The sequence below is a fragment of the Carya illinoinensis genome, chromosome 14 (genome assembly GCF_018687715.1).
Source record: "Carya illinoinensis cultivar Pawnee chromosome 14, C.illinoinensisPawnee_v1, whole genome shotgun sequence".
In the NCBI taxonomy this organism is placed as follows: Eukaryota; Viridiplantae; Streptophyta; class Magnoliopsida; order Fagales; family Juglandaceae; genus Carya; species Carya illinoinensis.
The window spans coordinates 4,985,257-5,003,127 of NC_056765.1; the positions used below are offsets into that span (position 1 = coordinate 4,985,257).

The 17,871-nt window shown below is 35.2% G+C and overlaps 1 protein-coding gene and 1 pseudogene across 1 annotated transcript; one reads left to right on the plus strand and one right to left on the minus strand.

Annotated features, from left to right (window-relative positions):
* Positions 1-166: 166 nt before the first annotated feature.
* On the minus strand, positions 167-3,976 carry LOC122294147 (annotated as a pseudogene).
* Positions 3,977-6,513: 2,537 nt separating this feature from the next.
* LOC122294149 (cationic amino acid transporter 6, chloroplastic-like) lies at positions 6,514-10,542 on the plus strand. Its single transcript, XM_043102644.1, has 5 exons — positions 6,514-7,087; positions 7,195-7,414; positions 7,506-7,857; positions 8,005-8,239; positions 9,477-10,542. The coding sequence occupies exons 1-5, from the start codon at positions 6,709-6,711 to the stop codon at positions 10,043-10,045; spliced, it is 1,755 nt and encodes a 584-aa protein (XP_042958578.1). The 5' UTR covers positions 6,514-6,708; the 3' UTR covers positions 10,046-10,542.
* Positions 10,543-17,871: the final 7,329 nt, after the last annotated feature.

Sequence of the window (17,871 nt, forward strand, 5' to 3'; positions counted from 1 at the left end):
TCGTAATAATGTGTCGTTTACCAGTAGGATAATGAGGCGGCATATAATACTTTTTTCACATAATAGCTACAATAATTTACGAAATTTGCACAGTTCACTTTTCCATGAACGAGGGCGTAGTGATTGTGGAATTTCATCAAATTCATGGCCGTGATCCTGAAAAATATTAAGCACCGAGGTATGAATTCATTGCATGTCAACCACAAGAAACTATGAACACGAGACAATCTGGCCTTGACAAAAAGGAGTAGTTCACTATTTCATTACCATTTCAGTTTAACATTGAATGTAATTACTCTTTACCTCCCACAAAAATTTCTGAGAATCAACAAACAGTCTGTTGGTGTTTTATTAAGTTGGCCCTTTCTTTCTCAGGCCTTGGGGGCAAGTCCTGCCTTGAGTTTGTGAATGGTAGCAACATCAGTCTTGAAAGACTTTGCCAAGATCGCATCATCAATGCCGGTAGTGAGAATACACTCCCAAATGCAGAGATTGCCAAGGCAGAACTATTTGCATCACTATTGAACTCGTAGTGAACAAGTCCCATTGGAAATACAAACAAGTCACCAGTTTGGAGTACCTGAGTGAAGAGCTTATTAGTAGTATCAATAAACCCAACTTCCAGGGCACCACCAAGGAGAAACAAGAGCTCCGCGGTGCGAGAATGGGTGTGAGGTGGATTGATAGAGCCAGCGGGGTATTGGAGAATCGCATAGAAACACTTCGGCCAGCGAGGGCCGGGAATTCAGCAAGGCTTGCTTTCGAGACCTTGAAAATTGTGGGCAGAGGTGCCCCGACAACAGCTCTCAAGTTGGTAAATGTGAAGTAGCTGTCATCGGGTGTGAAGTTTGTTGGGACTACAAAATCTGAGATGATATCTTCATCTCCAGCAGTCACTATGCGGATTGTAGCGAAGGCAAACACGAGTGCAAAGCAGAACAAGCTCTTGGAAGTGCTGAAGGCCATGGACATGCTACCTGAAGGCAGAACTTGATTTGATATGTAGAAATATAAAGCTGACTTGCTGCAATATGGTAATAGATAGGGGGGGCAGGATGCAAGTGTAAAGGAATGAGTGCTAATTGCAGGCCATAGGGCGGCAATTTTAGTTGGAAACTGCAATGTCTTTTTTTTTTTTTTTTTTTTTTTTTTTTTTTTTTAAGATAAATTTTCAAGTGGAAACTACAATGTGGAGATTCCTTGTCCTCTAGTGTAGTTTTAGCCAAAGGTAAAAGAAAACAAACGAACCAATAGTATGTGACCTTCAGCCATAGCCTGCCATTGAAGCAGAAAGTTGTGGTGAGTTGGGGGGCAAACTGCCTCAAGATTTGTGAAAGTTGAGCGCAAGTCAAATATGTAACACTGTTGAAACGTTTTAGTGCAGATAGCGAAAAATAAATAAATAAACAAACTTATGAGGCTAATTATGAAAGCTGATTTAAGAATTAGGGTTCTTTTATATAGATATGTTATACATCAGTCACTATTTATTCCTACACCCCACAGTTGATGTCACTATTTTTTTTCTTTTTTCATATCAGATCCATAGTCACCAAATCCATCTCCCTCATCTACCTCTCTCTCTTCGACCCCTCTGTCTCTCCTACAGCTCTCTCTCATCAATCGCCCCCTCTCTCTCCTAAAGCTCTCTCTCATCAATCTCTCTCTCTCTCTCTTCGACCCCTCTCTCTCTCAAAACTATTGTACTTTCTGTCTCCCTCCTCTCCCCATTGCTCTTCTTCCTCCTCAAATCCCCATCTTACCCATATCCTTTTTATCAATGATTGGATTTAATTACCACGTAAGGTGTGAGGTGTAAAATGAGATTAGGGGCTAATGAGAATAATAATTCTTTCTTATAATTTTCAGAAATTTATGAATAGACCAGATAAAAGGCCCTAGGCTCCGTTGGGCCTAAATGACTTGCCTAATCTACTAATTTTACAATTTGACATCAAGTCCCTCTATTTCAAGTGTTCTCAATATTAATGACACAACAAGATTTGATTTGCATTGTTGTCTCCCATTACTAGAAACATAAGCTAAAAGAACTGTTTATTTTAAACTAGAAAAGAAAGCTAAAAACATGTAAATGTACTCTGCTTTTTTAGATCAGTTGGTACTTAATAATAAAGGCTAAGTTGGTTTTGGAAGTCTGATCCAACCATGTTTGCCTTGCTTGCATAAGCTCAAAAGGCTTTACCTTCCACCATGTTTAAGATACCTAAGCATGATTAACATTTTAAAACAAGCTGCTAGAAAAAACCCATTGCCTTTTTTTATCTTTTTTTATGGTTTGACTTTGACTGGACCACCACCTTAGGGAGGGAGGCATAAAATTTCTTTGGGCTGAGAACCTAATGGGGGTGGGAATCGTGCTTCAAAAGATAATGTCCGAGAGCCAATGCAGGATACTGTTCATACGTTCTGGACAGTCCACTCCACTTCGCTCCACTCTCTGCATTGAATAATGGAGTGATATAGGAAGGATGGTCAAAGGGGTTGTGAAAAATCTTGAGAATATTTAGGTTAGATTTTATTGTGCATGATGATCTCAGAGCGATGGAGAGACCATTTGCAGGTAAATGGTAGATGAGCAATTGAAATTGACATTCAAGCCGAAGCAAGTTAGGTAGGTTTTTGTAGTGACATCTGGTTTCTGGTGCATCAAGCCTAGCAAAGCAGCATCTGTGCTTGTCTTGTTCATAGTTTCACAATTACAATCCAAAATTCATACCTTTTGGGCTCTGGGATATGTACAGTTATCATTTCCTCACCAAAGTATGAAAAGCCTATCCAGCACTAACAGTGTAGTACTCTTATCTTTTTGTAAGATGAAAAACCCATTTCAATCTTAATTAGAGCAATTGAAAAGGCTGAGTACAGAGCTCTGACCACTCTTAATAAAGAAAAGTAAATAACAGAAGAAAAGGAAATGGAGTTCGAGTTTTCAGCAACTGCAAAAGAGGAAGGCAGCAGCATTGCTTAGCTTTGGGAGGGGCTTAAGAGAACCCCATTAATGATTCGGCGGAACCATCTGCATGTTGGGAGCTGTTCTGACACAAAGACGATTCTAAATAAAGGAGGGATGAAATTTAACGTGGTTCGGTAATTGCTTACGTCCATAGCTACTGTTATTTCACTATGAAATGAATTTTACAGAAAAACTCTCTCTGCTCACCCACTCTTTTCTCTCTTCTTTTTCTCTCACACACTGTCTGCACACACGCAGCACACACTCTCTGTTTTCTCTCTACACTTCTCTGCTGCACTCTCCACACACTTAAGCTCTCCTATTTATAGGAGAGCAGATCACTACATTGCAGCAATTTGCTACATGATGCTTGAGGAGGTGCCTAACAATACAAAAGAATAAACGGTGCAACGATGCATTCGGTATCTTTTGGTGCATATTTTACTATTTATTATTTTTATCTCCACCTGCAACACTGCAGGGCAAAAACTTTTTTTTTTTTTTAAGCAAACAAATTATCATTAAATAAAGGAAAATAGGATATACATGAAGAGGGTGAAGTTCTTATAAACACGTCATTACCAGTTTACAACTATTACAGTGCAAAAATAAGAAAAAAACAAAAGAAAAAACGAATTTTAAGAACAAGTATTTGAGCCCACCCATACCTTACAAAGAAGAGACCCTTTTACGGTTCGCATGTGAATCACGAGGCGATAGAAGTCGGAAGTGCACTGCTATTTGTTGCGATGAGATGTCTATTCGGGGCCAAGAACTTGATGGGACAAAGAGATAAGATTTCTATTCTTTTTAACCACTCTATTAGGCATAGCCTTTCTACAGGCCTGATCTGAGTCTGATAGCAACGGCTCACGGTGGTTTTGCAGACAAAATTATCCATTTCAGATACAACTGGTCTGCATTCTCAGAAAGCGTGAGAGAGAGAGAGAGAGAGAGAGAGGGGGTAAGGAGATGAGAATTCATTAGCATGGAGTTGAATGATGAAAACTAAAGTACATGAAGGAGCAACGACACGTAAAGCGCGGTCGAGGTGCTGTGGACAGAATGTTGTCATTTGGGCCCCCAAGCATAACAAACAGAACTTAATAATAATAATAATAATTAGAGTGATTTGATATATAATTATAAATTACGTAAAAATTATGTAATTATTTAAAAAAAATAAGATTTATTATTAAAAAATTATTTTTTTATTTAAATTTCATATTTTATTTATTTTTTTAAAAATAATTACGTGATAATTATACAATTTACAATTATAAATATTTTTTATCTAATAATAATAATAATAAATAATAATATGAATATCAAATATCTCCATTAAATATCTTCGTTTATATATATATATATTATTTTTTTAATAACTAAGAAAATAATTATTATTAAATTTATATTTTTTTATTTTTCAATGATTAAGATAGTTAAAAAAATTAAAAATTAAAAAAAAATTATTTATACTAATATACATATTTAATAAACATATCTAATAATCACTTTAGTATTTGTCCATAATAATAATAAGATCAGTTCTACGCATCACCCCGCTGTTCCTTCTACACTGCAAACCTTCTTGACATGTATATTTTTTTTAAAACTTTACTATTCATTATCTCTATGCATCACTTTTTTTATTTTTTTATTTAATTCTTTTAAATTATTTAAATTAATTTATTTATCATTTATATATTATATATTTAATAAAAAAATAATATATAATATATAATGTAGAAGATGATGAGTACAACTTATCTAATAATAATGATAGTAGCATGGATGGAAATGCGCGGTTGGCTCAGTGTGCCTTTCGCATAGATATTGACGCTTCCCCACGCGGAACGCCCCCATCAAAAGATAGAGGGCTTTGCTACACGCAGTCGGGAAACGCAGTCGGCATGCAGTCGGCTGTACGGAATGAATAAAAAAAAATTATAAAAAAATTATTTTATATTCAGGGGGACCTGCATGAATTATAAAAAGCTATAAAAATAATTTTTTTTTTTCATATAAGTCCTGTATTAATTTTTTTTATACAGCCGACTGCATGCCGACTGCATTTCCCGACTGCACAAATCATTTCTGAAAGATAAAAAGAGTCCCCCCCATACCTTCTTTTTCCTAAAACGCCGCCGCCTGCCTCTATGCACCAATATCCGTGCTTCATAAACTTTTTTGTCTAGCTACTGACTATATATCAACAACAGAAAATATGAAAAAAAAAATTAAAAAATATATATAATAAATATCATATTTTTAAGACACATTTTATAATAATATTAAAATATACAAATATTTTAAAATTATATTATTTTTATAAAGATATTTTATAAAATTACTCATTATTTAAAATATAATTATATAAATATGAGTACTGTTACGTCTATAAAAAAATTATATAAAAATAATTTTATAAATTAATATAATTTTATTTAATATATTAGATTTATTTTATAATAAATATAATTTTATAATATGATGAATTATATGAAATTATATTAATTTATAAAATTATTTTTATATAATCAAATATTTGCATATAAATATTAAATGTAAAACAGAACGTACCGCTCTAAAGTGGTTCTGTTTTCAAAAACAAGAAAGTCACCATTAGGGGTAGGCAGCCTCCAAAAGTAGCCATAGCCGATCACCCTTTGGACGGCTGTGATTTGGAAATAACCTCAACGGGATCCGGACACAGGTGGCTTTTATTTATTTATTATATTTTTTAACATTGTTTTGAAATTGTTTTTTAGTTTCTTTTACATTGTTTTAATTTAAGATTATTTTACATTTTTTTAATTTTAATATAGATATATCATGTGTTAATTTTAATAATATATTATATTTAATTTATAATTAAAAATTTATATTATCAACTCGATGTATAGATTCTAGAGCTCATATAATAAAATAATAATATGGTATAATTTGATTTGAAAGAATAAAAATTTTAAAATTTAAATCTTATAAATTAAATATTATAATTTAAGTGATGTAGATTATATATTTTATAATTTCACATATCTTAATATTAATTTATAAATTTGATTTTTATAAAATATCTTAAATAGAATTATCTAATTCTATAACAAATCTTTGTGTGTAATACTATATATTCTATTTTCATTCAATTATATATAATATGATAAATATAAGATATTTATATGATGTATAAAATTTTATTCGTTAACTCATCTTTATAAAAATAAAGGATTATTTAAATTGAGAAAATATTTAAATTCATCTCATTTTATTATTATAATTTTTTTAAATTCATATATAAAATATAATCAATAATTTAAATTTTTTAAATTAAAAATAAAAATAATATTAAAATATAATATTTTAATAATATTTTATTTTATTTTCCTTTCATCTTATCAAATTCTAAAATAAATACTCCCCCTGAAACTATAATTAATCCTTAAAAAGACGTTAACCTGTAGACAACAGTGAACCAGCCAGCTTAATTGTGGGCCCCCCACTCTCACGGAAACGGATGGTATCTGCGGCTCGGCTTCTCCAGTCTCCCATACAAAGCCATTACTGATCCTTCACGCCGTCCATTGTCAGACAGCCCTTCCGTTTTCACGGAACTTCCATGTCCTCTGCTCAACCTTTATAAACCCCCTTCACCCGCTCTTACCTTCTCACCGGTACACGGACTTACTGAGTCAGAGTGAGAGTCCGAGTTATATACCAGAGAGAGGTACTCAATGGAGAGCCATGGCTCGTCGTTCTCGAGCCTCCAAGCCTACTTTCGGGCACTGTCTCAGACCCCCACCCGCCTTTCCCGCCGTGCCGGCTCCGTTTCCACCTCCTTCGACGAGGTCAGCCGGGTCCGGGCTCGTTCAGGTCCCTATATGCAGCGGACGCTCCGATGGTTCGACCTCGTCGGATTCGGCGTCGGCGGCATGGTCGGTGCCGGCGTCTTCGTCAGCACAGGCCGGGGCGCTCTCTGTGCCGGCCCTGCTCTCGTCCTCTCCTACGCCATTGCCGGCCTCTGTGCCCTGCTTTCCGCCTTCTGCTATACCGAGTTCGCCGTCGATATGCCCGTCGCTGGTGGTGCCTTCAGCTACCTCCGCGTCACTTTTGGTTAGTTCGTGACCGCCACCCTAACCCACTTTGTTTTTATTAAAATTTTCTTCTTAGCGCATATATCACCACCACCGTCACTAATATTCCTCATTGAGTTTGCGCAGGCGAGTTCGCCGCATTTTTGACCGGTGCGAACCTCGTGATGGACTACGTGATGTCAAACGCCGCCGTTGCAAGGAGCTTCACTGCCTATCTGGGCACAGCTATTGGAGTCTCCACCGATAAATGGAGACTCACTGTCCCTTCACTCCCAGACGGTTTCAACCAAATCGATATTGTCGCAGTCCTCGTCGTTTTAATCATCACCCTCATCATCTGCTACAGGTCCGAGTCCACGAAAATCATACCTATCCTCACTTTCTGGTTCGCATTCCAAGTTTTTCAATCTCACTTCACCTTTCATTGGTTCTTTCAGTACGAGGGAGAGCTCGGTGGTGAACATGGTGTTGACGGCGCTACACATTTTGTTCATAGCGTTCGTGATACTGGTGGGATTCTGGCAAGGAGACTGGACGAACTTCACCAAACCCGGAGACCCGGAACACCACCCATCCGGGTTCTTTCCGTTCGGGGCTTCGGGCGTTTTCGAAGGGGCAGCTATGGTCTACCTCAGCTATATAGGATACGACGCTGTTTCCACCATGGCCGAAGAAGCCCGGGATCCCGTCAAGGACATCCCTATCGGTGTCTCGGGCTCCGTCATACTCGTCACCATTCTCTACTGCCTCATGGCCGCTTCAATGTCCAAGCTCCTTCCATACGATATGGTAAATTGGAAATTCATTAGCCGTATATTTTATTTTAATTTTAATTTTCTCGACAATTTATTCGTTTTTTTATACTTCTACTTTATCCAAATCCAATTTTGGTGGAGTGCGTTCGAAATGACGGACATGTCCTTAACCGTCATGCAGTTCAACGCCGAGACGCCGTTTGTGGCGGCGTTCAGAGGGAAATCAGACGGCTGGGGATGGGTTTCGAACGTGATCGGAGTGGGAGCCAGCTTCGGGATTCTAACATCCTTGTTGGTGGCGATGCTGGGGCAGGCTCGGTACATGTGCGTGATCGGACGGTCCAGCGTTGTCCCTGCCTGGTTCGCCAGGGTCCACCCCAAGACATCCACACCCGTCAACGCCTCCGCTTTTCTGGGTACGTTACACTTTTTTGCCCTTTCAAACCCCAAACGACAACCTTTTCGGACAATTTTAACTGTCTTTTACTACTGTTTATAATGGTGTGTACTGTGTGGCCATTTGGACTGCTTGGCTGCGCCCGAATCTGAACTGTTGTAATAGTTTGGCTGGGGATGGGTCCCGACTCCCAACTACACGAACGATTCGGTTTTGGAGGGCTAGTTCTGAGTTTGGGAAAATGATAAAGTTTACTCTTTTATTTCAAATAGAAGATAGTCTAGTAAATTTGAAATTAGTTTTAATAAAGTGGCACCGTAGCATTTAGCTGGATTTAAATAGAGTTGTTAAATAATTGTAGGCCTTCTGAGTTTGTTTGCGTTATTTACTTTTTTATAAGATAGCTCTTGTGAAACCGGACAATGAGGGCTTCCTCGTATTGACACACTAACCAAGGATTCAAAGCTCTGATTATCTCAAAATTTGATGAATTTGTTTTAAGCGAGTTATTTAAGGGGCGATGGAGGAATTTTGCCAATGATTAGTTTTTTTGATCAAGCATACCTTTGGCGTGTTGGCACCTCCATGGATACCGTAGGTCATAACCAGGGGTTTGATTCCCATGCGTTGGGACCTTGCGCCATTGATTTTAGTCCTTTTGTGAGATGTAGGCACGGTTGCGGTAGCGCTTCTTAGTTCACGATGAATATAGTGTCATGTGGTGCAAGTGAGATTATAGGAGCATAAGGTAGAGAGAAAAAGATTTACTTGCTGAATATCGAGTGGGAGAGAGATAAATACATAAAGTGGGTCTTATGACAATAACAACTGCTAGCGACTGAGTTCATATACTTGACACCAGTGCATTGCACTCGTAGCACAGTATAATTTTGCTTTAAAATAAATGGGGTGGTTGATTTGTCTTGGTCCCTTCCACACCAAATGACCATATTTGAATTTGAAGTCTCTCCCCATTTCTGTGAGAAAGTCCACCATTTACAGATAATAAGTGTGGTCACTGTCACACATGATCAAATAATGTTGAAAGCAACTGAATGGATCTTATTGAAGAATAATCTATCCATGTCCTATCATAGTAGGAAAGTTATCTCCGTGGGACCTTTGGACTTTTCCCTTGAAATGTATTGTTATCCTAAATGATGAGAATTCCGTTTTGGATGAAAACATTGGAAGTGAAACTACGAAAGTCATTTTGTGCTATATCTTTCTCACGCATACGTATCATATCCTTGCAGGAGTCTTCACTGCAGCCATTGCCCTTTTCACTGAGCTGAGAGTCCTGGTCGACCTTGTTTCCATTGGCACACTTTTTGTCTTCTACATGGTGGCAAATGCTGTGATCTACAGACGTTATGTTGCACAGGGGACAACAGATCCGCGACCGACCGTGTTTTTCTTGTGCTCATTTACCCTTACCTCCACCATATTCACCCTCACTTGGAAATTTGCACCACCGGGACAGCCTAAAGGCTTCATGCTCAGTGCCTGCGGTGTAATTGCACTGGCATTAATGCAGATTTTCCATTGTATGGTTCCACAAGCTAGGAAGCCCGAGTTCTGGGGTGTCCCTTTGATGCCATGGATACCTTCCATATCAATATTCTTGAACATATTCTTGCTGGGTTCTCTAAATGGGCCATCCTATGTGCAGTTTGGATTATTTTCAGCTCTTGTTGTGCTCGTATATGTCTTCTACAGTGTTCATGCTAGTTTTGATGCTGAAGAAGATGAATTTTTTGGTCAAAAGAATGGTGAAAGTCATATGGAATCAAAAGAAATTGAGGACCTTGGTCTTAAAGTGTAGAATCCCTTTTGCTCAACTTTTTGTTGTTTCTTCTCAGGAGTTAAAAAACCTCTTTGTGGATTGATGGGTACTTGAAAAAGGTGCTTAAAGTAAAGGAGAAGATCAGAATAGAATATGGTAGCTTGGCTGCAAATTTTGCACAAATGGAAAATTGTACAGTCGGAGTTAGGCTTATGTTGTGAGCTCTTTGTACATCAGGTCAATTAATCCTTCAACTTTGCAAAGTTGTATATGTGACCTTGACAGTTAATGAAAGAAAAGGATGATGTAAAACAGAGGGCAAGAAGCTAATTGTTATGAAGCCATTGGCCTCTTGTTTTTATTGTAAAGTTGTGAATCTCTATGGGATTCTCAAGGAACTTTTATGATCTCTGTGACCAAAATCCTGAGGCAAGAAAAATATTTTGATGATTGAAGTGATGCATGAGATTGTATTCTTACTAAAATGAATTGATGTGTCTCTGTCCAGACTGCAGATGGTGGATTGAAAAAGTTAATTTCTGGTATCCATGGAGATTATTGATGTGGTCTATGGAGATTATTGATGTAATTGAGAATTAAAATGCTGTAATTGAATGACTAGAGGATGTGTTCCATCAACTTTTCCTCTCCCTTTCTTTTATGCAGTGGACAGCAATATTAGCCCAACATTTCTATAATACAATTTTTGTTTTTCTTGCACTTTTAGATGGTGGATTGAAAAAGTTAATTTCTTCTCATATGCCCTTCATTCCTTCTACTTTGTACTTAATGATATCTCTTACCCTCCCCCACAAAAATTAAAGGAAAAAAAAAAGGTACATCCCCCCTTGGTAAATTGGGTACATGATGTCTTAGAAGAGGATTGTGGCCAACTTATATTTTCACACTATACAAACCTGCAGCATCTTTGAATTTCTGCAAGAAAATGCCATCATTTTTTGGTCAGCATAACCGTAAAGAACTATTAAACAAAACACCAAAATTTTCTTTCAGGATATGCCATAGTTTAATGGTGAAATCAATGATCCAAATATGTGTGTATGCCAGTATGTGTGTGTATTTATATATATATATATATATATAGAGAGAGAGAGAGAGAGAGAGAGAGAGAGAGAGAGAGAGAGAGAGAGAGAGAGAAGAACAGAAAATCAAAAGCGCATTAAAACAGCAATTCCATGTCTTATCTATTTTTCCAGTTCAGAGATGCTGATCTCTTATCGACAAAAATAGATGAATATAGAGACACAGAACCCTGGGGCCATCATGTTGGTTCAATGTTTGCTTCCATATCGTAATTAAATCCTTTTTGTCTTCTCCAACAGTCAATTGGCCATTATCATGTTTTTGGTGTCTCAACCAATTTTTCGTCCTATTCGTACCTTGTTTGGTAGTTGAGGTATTATGCAAGAGAAATACTTTAAATATAAAATAATTATAAAAAAATAAATTTATAAATTAACATAATTCGATACTGTACGTTCGATTGTAAAGTTATTTTTATCTTAAAATAAATTTAACAGATTACATGAAGTTACATTATTTTACAAGTTTATTTTTATATAATCCTTTTATATCTGTAACAAAATAGTTACATTTCATTTTCTACTTAATTGTAGTAAAAGTAGTGGAAGGCAAATATTCCACCACTACTCTGTAATTGAATTTTGGAGTGTAAAGGGAAAATTCTATCTTTTGATTCGTCAATTTCCATATATTTAGGGAATCTTGACCTTCTCTTTTATACTTCTTTTTTTGAAAAGAAGAACCTCAATTCATATTCATCTTAAAGCATTGAAGCTTGGATACACGAGGGGAGTCCCTCCAATACAATGCTCTCCTCAGAGAGTTTAAGTGCATCTTTAGCTAGCAAATGAGCTATAACATTACTGGACCTTGGGGTAAACTGCACAGTACACTGTTCCATCGACTTAATCTTATGCTTAATGTCCTGGATAATCATGCCTCCTGAGTTCCACTTCTCTATGTCACAGTTAATATCATCCACCACTGTCTTAGCATCACCCTCTAGTATTACTCTATTGATATGTAACTGTTGACACAGAGAAATTGCTTTTAAAGCTCCTAGTGTCTCTGCTATAACAGGGTCTGGAAATGAAGCCCTTTGACATCTGAGTGTAGCCACAACCCTACCCCTCCAGTCTCTGATAATCACTCCTATTCCTATTCTGCATTTGGCCCTGTCCACCGATGCATCCCAATTTGCCTTATGAAACTGGTCAGGAGGAGCAAACCAGTAAGACTGGACCTGAGTTGCGTCTGTTCTTACTGCCCCTTCTTTCTGGTTTGCCTCTCTATATGCACTAACTTTTTGATTGGCAGCCTTTACAATAGCAATGGGGTCCAAGAACTCACCTTCAAACACATAAATGTTCCTTCTCCTCCATAGCATATATGCAGTTGCAGCAAAGACTGCAAGACTATGCTCATCTAGCCCCTCAAGCAATCCTGTAACCAGCTCCTTAAAGGGAATGTCCACCACCTTTTGCTTATGTGAACCATTAATATGAAACCCCCATACATCCTGGGCAGATCAGTAGGACCAAAGTGCATGAGTTGTAGTCTCTAATTCAAAAGTACAGATTGGGCACAAAGGGGATAAAACAATTTTCCTCTTCACTAGTTGCTGGTTGGTAGGCAGTGAATCATGACAGGCTCTCCATAAGAGCATACGTGTGGCACTTGGAACCTTTATCTTCCAGAGTCTAGTCCATATGTCACTCTTCTGTCCCACCTAAGAGGATTGTCCTTTGTGAACTGCTGCCATTTCTCCTGCCAGGTAGTAAGCACTCCTAACCGAGAATTTACCATCCCTGGAACACCTCCATATCAGCTTGTCCTGAGCTCTACACACACTGATGGGAATTCTGCTCACCAAATCCACTTCCTCCTCCATGAAGACCTTTTTAAGAGTTACCATATTCCATTCCCCTGATACTGGGTCAATCAATGCAGACACCCTACTATTAACAAATTCAACTTGTAAAGGGGACCGTACTTTATAGGAAGAGGGACTCGGGAGCCACCTATCCTCCCAAATATTCACTGAAGCACCATTTCCTATTCTCCATATAAGGCCCTCTTGCAGGACTGGTCTAGCCTCCATAAAGCTTCTCCATAAAAAAGAGGCATTACTCCCCACCTTGGCCTTTAGGAAATCTGTTCTAAAGAAGTACTTAGCTTTGAGCACTCTTGCTGCTAGGGAAGAGGGGTGTTGAATGATCCTCCACCCCTGCTTTGCTAGAAGAGCCAGATTAAATTCTTCAAAGTCCCTATAACCCAACCCTCCCTCCTTTTTTGATTTACCCATTTGTTTCCATGGGATCCATTGAGTCTTGGTCCTTTCTTCTCTGCTACCCCACCAGAACTTTTTCATTAACTTGTTAATTGCATTGAGCACTGCCCTAGGGAGTTTAAAAATGCTCATGCAGTATGTTGGAATTGCTTGGACTATAGACTTCATCAGAACTTCCTTGCCTGCCTGTGAAAGGAATTTAACCTTCCAATTGTTCATCCTATTTCTTATGGACTCCAGAATAGGTCTGAAGGCTGCCACTTTGTGTCTACCAACGTATGAAGGGAGGCCAAGGTATTTCTCATATGATCTTGCTTCACTCAGATTAGCTCCAGCCAATATAGCTTCCTTGGTTTCTGTTCGTGTGTTCTTGCTGAAAAACAGTGCAGTTTTCTCCATGTTTTCTCCATCTTGCTTCTCTTTTATACTTCTGTGGTATAATTCTTTTGGTGAAAGATTTTTGTCGTACTTATGAAAAGTTTTGCGTTTGTTCTTTTCTAATTTTTTTTTTTTTAAATTTACATATATATAGCATCTACAATCGCTTCTCCACCTGCCGAAAATGCAATGCAATACCTCTTTCTATCGTTCTATCGTTACAAAAAGGAAAAATGATATTTATAATTATAAAGTATGTAAAGATTGTATATTTATTTTTAAAAAATAAGTAAATATAAGATCTATATAAAAAAATTAATTTTTTAATAATAGATCTTTTATAAAAAGAACACACGATCCCTATACAGTACATAATTATATCTAATATTATTTTATCCAAAAGAGAGGATGTTGATGGAGATGTTAGAATCAATAGTTGAGTTGTAGTTCAACCAATTCTTTCTAAATATCAAAATTACCTATCAATCAAAATTTCTTTATGCAATAAAATTAATTTTATGTCTATTTTATAATAAAAATAAATTTATAATGTAACGTACCGCATCAAATCATATCAATTTATAGATTTATTTTTTTGTAATCACTTTATAGCTAAATTATTTCTCTTCTTTTTATGTCATTACTTTCATTATTTGTTTTGTAATTTCTGCAATAAAACAATGTTGCCTGAATAATTCTTGAAGATCGTTATCATTTTTTTTTTTTTCAATTGAATGATAATGATGCTCCAAAAGCATCTGGGAGATGAGGCTCCAAAAAAAAAAAACAAAAAGTAAATTAGAAATGTGGATTCTCTGCAAGTGGACTTGCAATTGGTGGTTCCACTACTTGGATTCTTAAGTCAAAAGGATGGAAAAGGCAATATGAAGACCAATGCAAAAAATCTAAATTCAAAGATAATAATATTCCTTAGGAATCCAATTTGATCAACCAAATTTTATTCCATAAAGTAAAATTTAAAAAAAAAAAATCTAATTTTTTTCTCTCTCTTTTCAATCTTCATGTGGCTTTAAGAAAAGTTAGATGTTTTTATATGTTAGTTATATCTATCAGATTGAAAATTTGTCTTATTCGTATTGTCAAAATTAAAGCGAATTGAATTTAGACCTGATTTGGTTACACATAATTAAACTATATTATCTCATCTCATTTCATATAATTATTATAATTTTTTCAAATTTTTACACAAAATATAATAAACAATTCAATTTTTTCAAATCTTAAAAAAAAAAAAAATTATATTATAACAATATTTTATTCAACTTTTAACAAAATATCTTATCTCATATCATCTGAACCGCATAACCAAACGACAACTTCATCAGTAATAATACCCACGCAACTGTATTTTAAAATAATGGTATTTTTATAAAGTGATATTACATCTCTCATTTGACAACATAGTTATATAAAGTATTGTGAAAAGTATTACATATTATCCTTTTTCCTTATCAAATCTGTTGAAGCACTTGAGAGGAGGATCTTTAAAGCTACATATTCGAAATCCTATTGCTTCTTTGCATAGATTGAGTAATGATATGTTACAATTATTTCGAAATTTGTTTTATATCCGGCCAATATGATGATGCCACGTCATAAAAAATACCAATCTTTCTCATTTTTCAGGTTCAAATTTTAAATAAATAGGTAGAACCATAAAAAAGAATTATAAAAAAAATGAATTATAGAAATTATTATCCTATCAATCTTTGTACAATTTCAAAACCCTTTGGAAGGTCCTCGTATGGTTCTTAATTGGTAATTTGGTAACGTGTTTCAGCTTCACGAATCATGAAAGTGATGTAAGATCAAATCCCACCTTTACTTAGAATCTATGGATTATTAATGGGAGGAGGGCTAAGCTTCCACTTTGTACCCAAATCTTATTATTTATTGAGTACCAAAAAAATGTTAAAACAAAAATTATAATAAAAACCAATTTGCCTTCATATCCACAATGCTTTCTAAGCCATATGGAAGCTTTTCATTTTTTTTTTTTTTTTTAGTTTGATGCCATTGGAAGACACCATTGGATATCGTTTCACCCAACATCTTTTGGACAATATAAAATGGAAAATACTTGTATGCCGCTTGAATTTACCCTCTCATTTTCGCCGTTATGTATTTTTATATATATTTTTAAAATATTTAAATATGTTAAAAAATATAAAATAAAAAAATAAAAAGAGAAGTTTGTGCTAGCGGGCATGCCTATAGATCAAAGCTGGGCAGCACAGTAGCACTATTCATATAAAATGAACCAATTGATAGGAATATATTTTCACTTTTTTTTTTAAAAAATTTGTTTTTGGGGGTGGGGGGTCTAATGGGATTTATTTTTTGAGGTAGTATGGGAAGTGAAAACAACTTCATCAAGCTGAAGTAGGAGCAAAGCAAGTGGTATATATTCTCATCAAACCGACCACGAAAGTGATTTAGATACATTTACACTACCACAACTTGCCATTCATGCATTTGAGTTGACCTATGAATAAATGGGCAATGAAAGCTACATCCCAAAAAGAAATATACTGTAAAAAGGGATGAGATGACGGGGATATCATGCTATCAAGGTTGGGTTGGGTATCTATCTTTCTTCCCTTTTATTTGGGTTAAAGATATGCTTGATCTTATGGAAAAGACTTGAATATAAATAACTCAAACCAACTAGGGTTTGTACTCATCGCAAAGGAGAATTTTAGGTCCACTCCAAATTTGTAAGCATGCAAATCTTTAATGCTTTGCCTCAATTTCTGTCCCAACTATGCCTCCTAGGGTTGGTTCCATGTCCATCTCTCGTTTTTGTTATGTCCATTTAGTGCATTCAATTCACTAAATAAGAAGTAAATCTACTCTGAAAAATAGACAATATATGGACCATATGACAATGACAACTTTGTGTTGATTATGTTGTCGATTGAGTATATCAATTTCACGTAACATCAAATTAGGAAAATAAAATATCTTACGGACCTACACCAGTCTTTTCATTTTTATCATTCTATTTTGATAGATTATTATCAATCAATCGTTAGATTTTTTTTTTTTTTTTAAAAGCAAAGTTAATCTAATGATGAAAATACCAGAAACAATGACACATCGACACAACGTGACCGTCTACCATGATAAGAAAATCCTAACTAAGCAATTATGCTAACAAAAATGATACACCAACTACTTGTTAACAACTTGTCTACAATCCTGAATTAAAATAATATATTTTTTAAAATTTTAGTTTGATTTTTAGTTTAATGTAATGTTTTTAAATATTTTAAAAAAAATCTTATTTTATTAAAATTTGTAAATGAATTATGATTGAGTTGTAACGTATCCCTACTCTTATTCTAAACATTCCCCAACTAAAGTTCACAAACTTCATTATCGTCATCGTCATCGTCATCAACGTCATCCGTTTCATCTGTTTTTATGCGTTTTGCCCTGACCCATAACCTAAACTAACTATTCGTTCTTTGTTTTTGGGCCTCACAATCACATTCCATGCATTCGAAAGTGTGGTGATGTTCTTTGAATCCTTTAAATGGTTAAGGCCCTCAAATGATTACAACATTTTTCGGATTTAGGTTGTATATGAAAAATAATACATTTTCTATAAGCTTTAGAGAATATATATATATATATATATATAATTTGTGAATCTCACTACGATAAATACTTTAAATTTATATGCTGTGTTCATTTATCTTAATTATAAAAAATATAAAAAGTAAATCATGCAATATAAAATGTTAAATCAAACGTTAAATAAATGAGACTGTTATATATATAAAGAAATTATATAAAAATAAATTTATAAACTGACGTAATTTTATATGATATGTTAGATTTATTTTATATTAAAAATAATTTTATAATTTAATTTATTATATCAAAATATATTAATTTATAAATTTATTTTTACGTAATTATTTTATAATTAAAGTATTTATACTAGCCAATATAAGACATATTTTACTTTTTCTATAAGCCTCAGAGAGCATAGCCTTTCAAGTTTTCAACGGCTATTTTTCATTTATGGATGGTTTGGTTAATAAAAATAAACAATCTCATCTTATATAATTATTTTAATTTTTTAAATTTTATATAAAATCTAATAAATAATTTAATTTTTTCA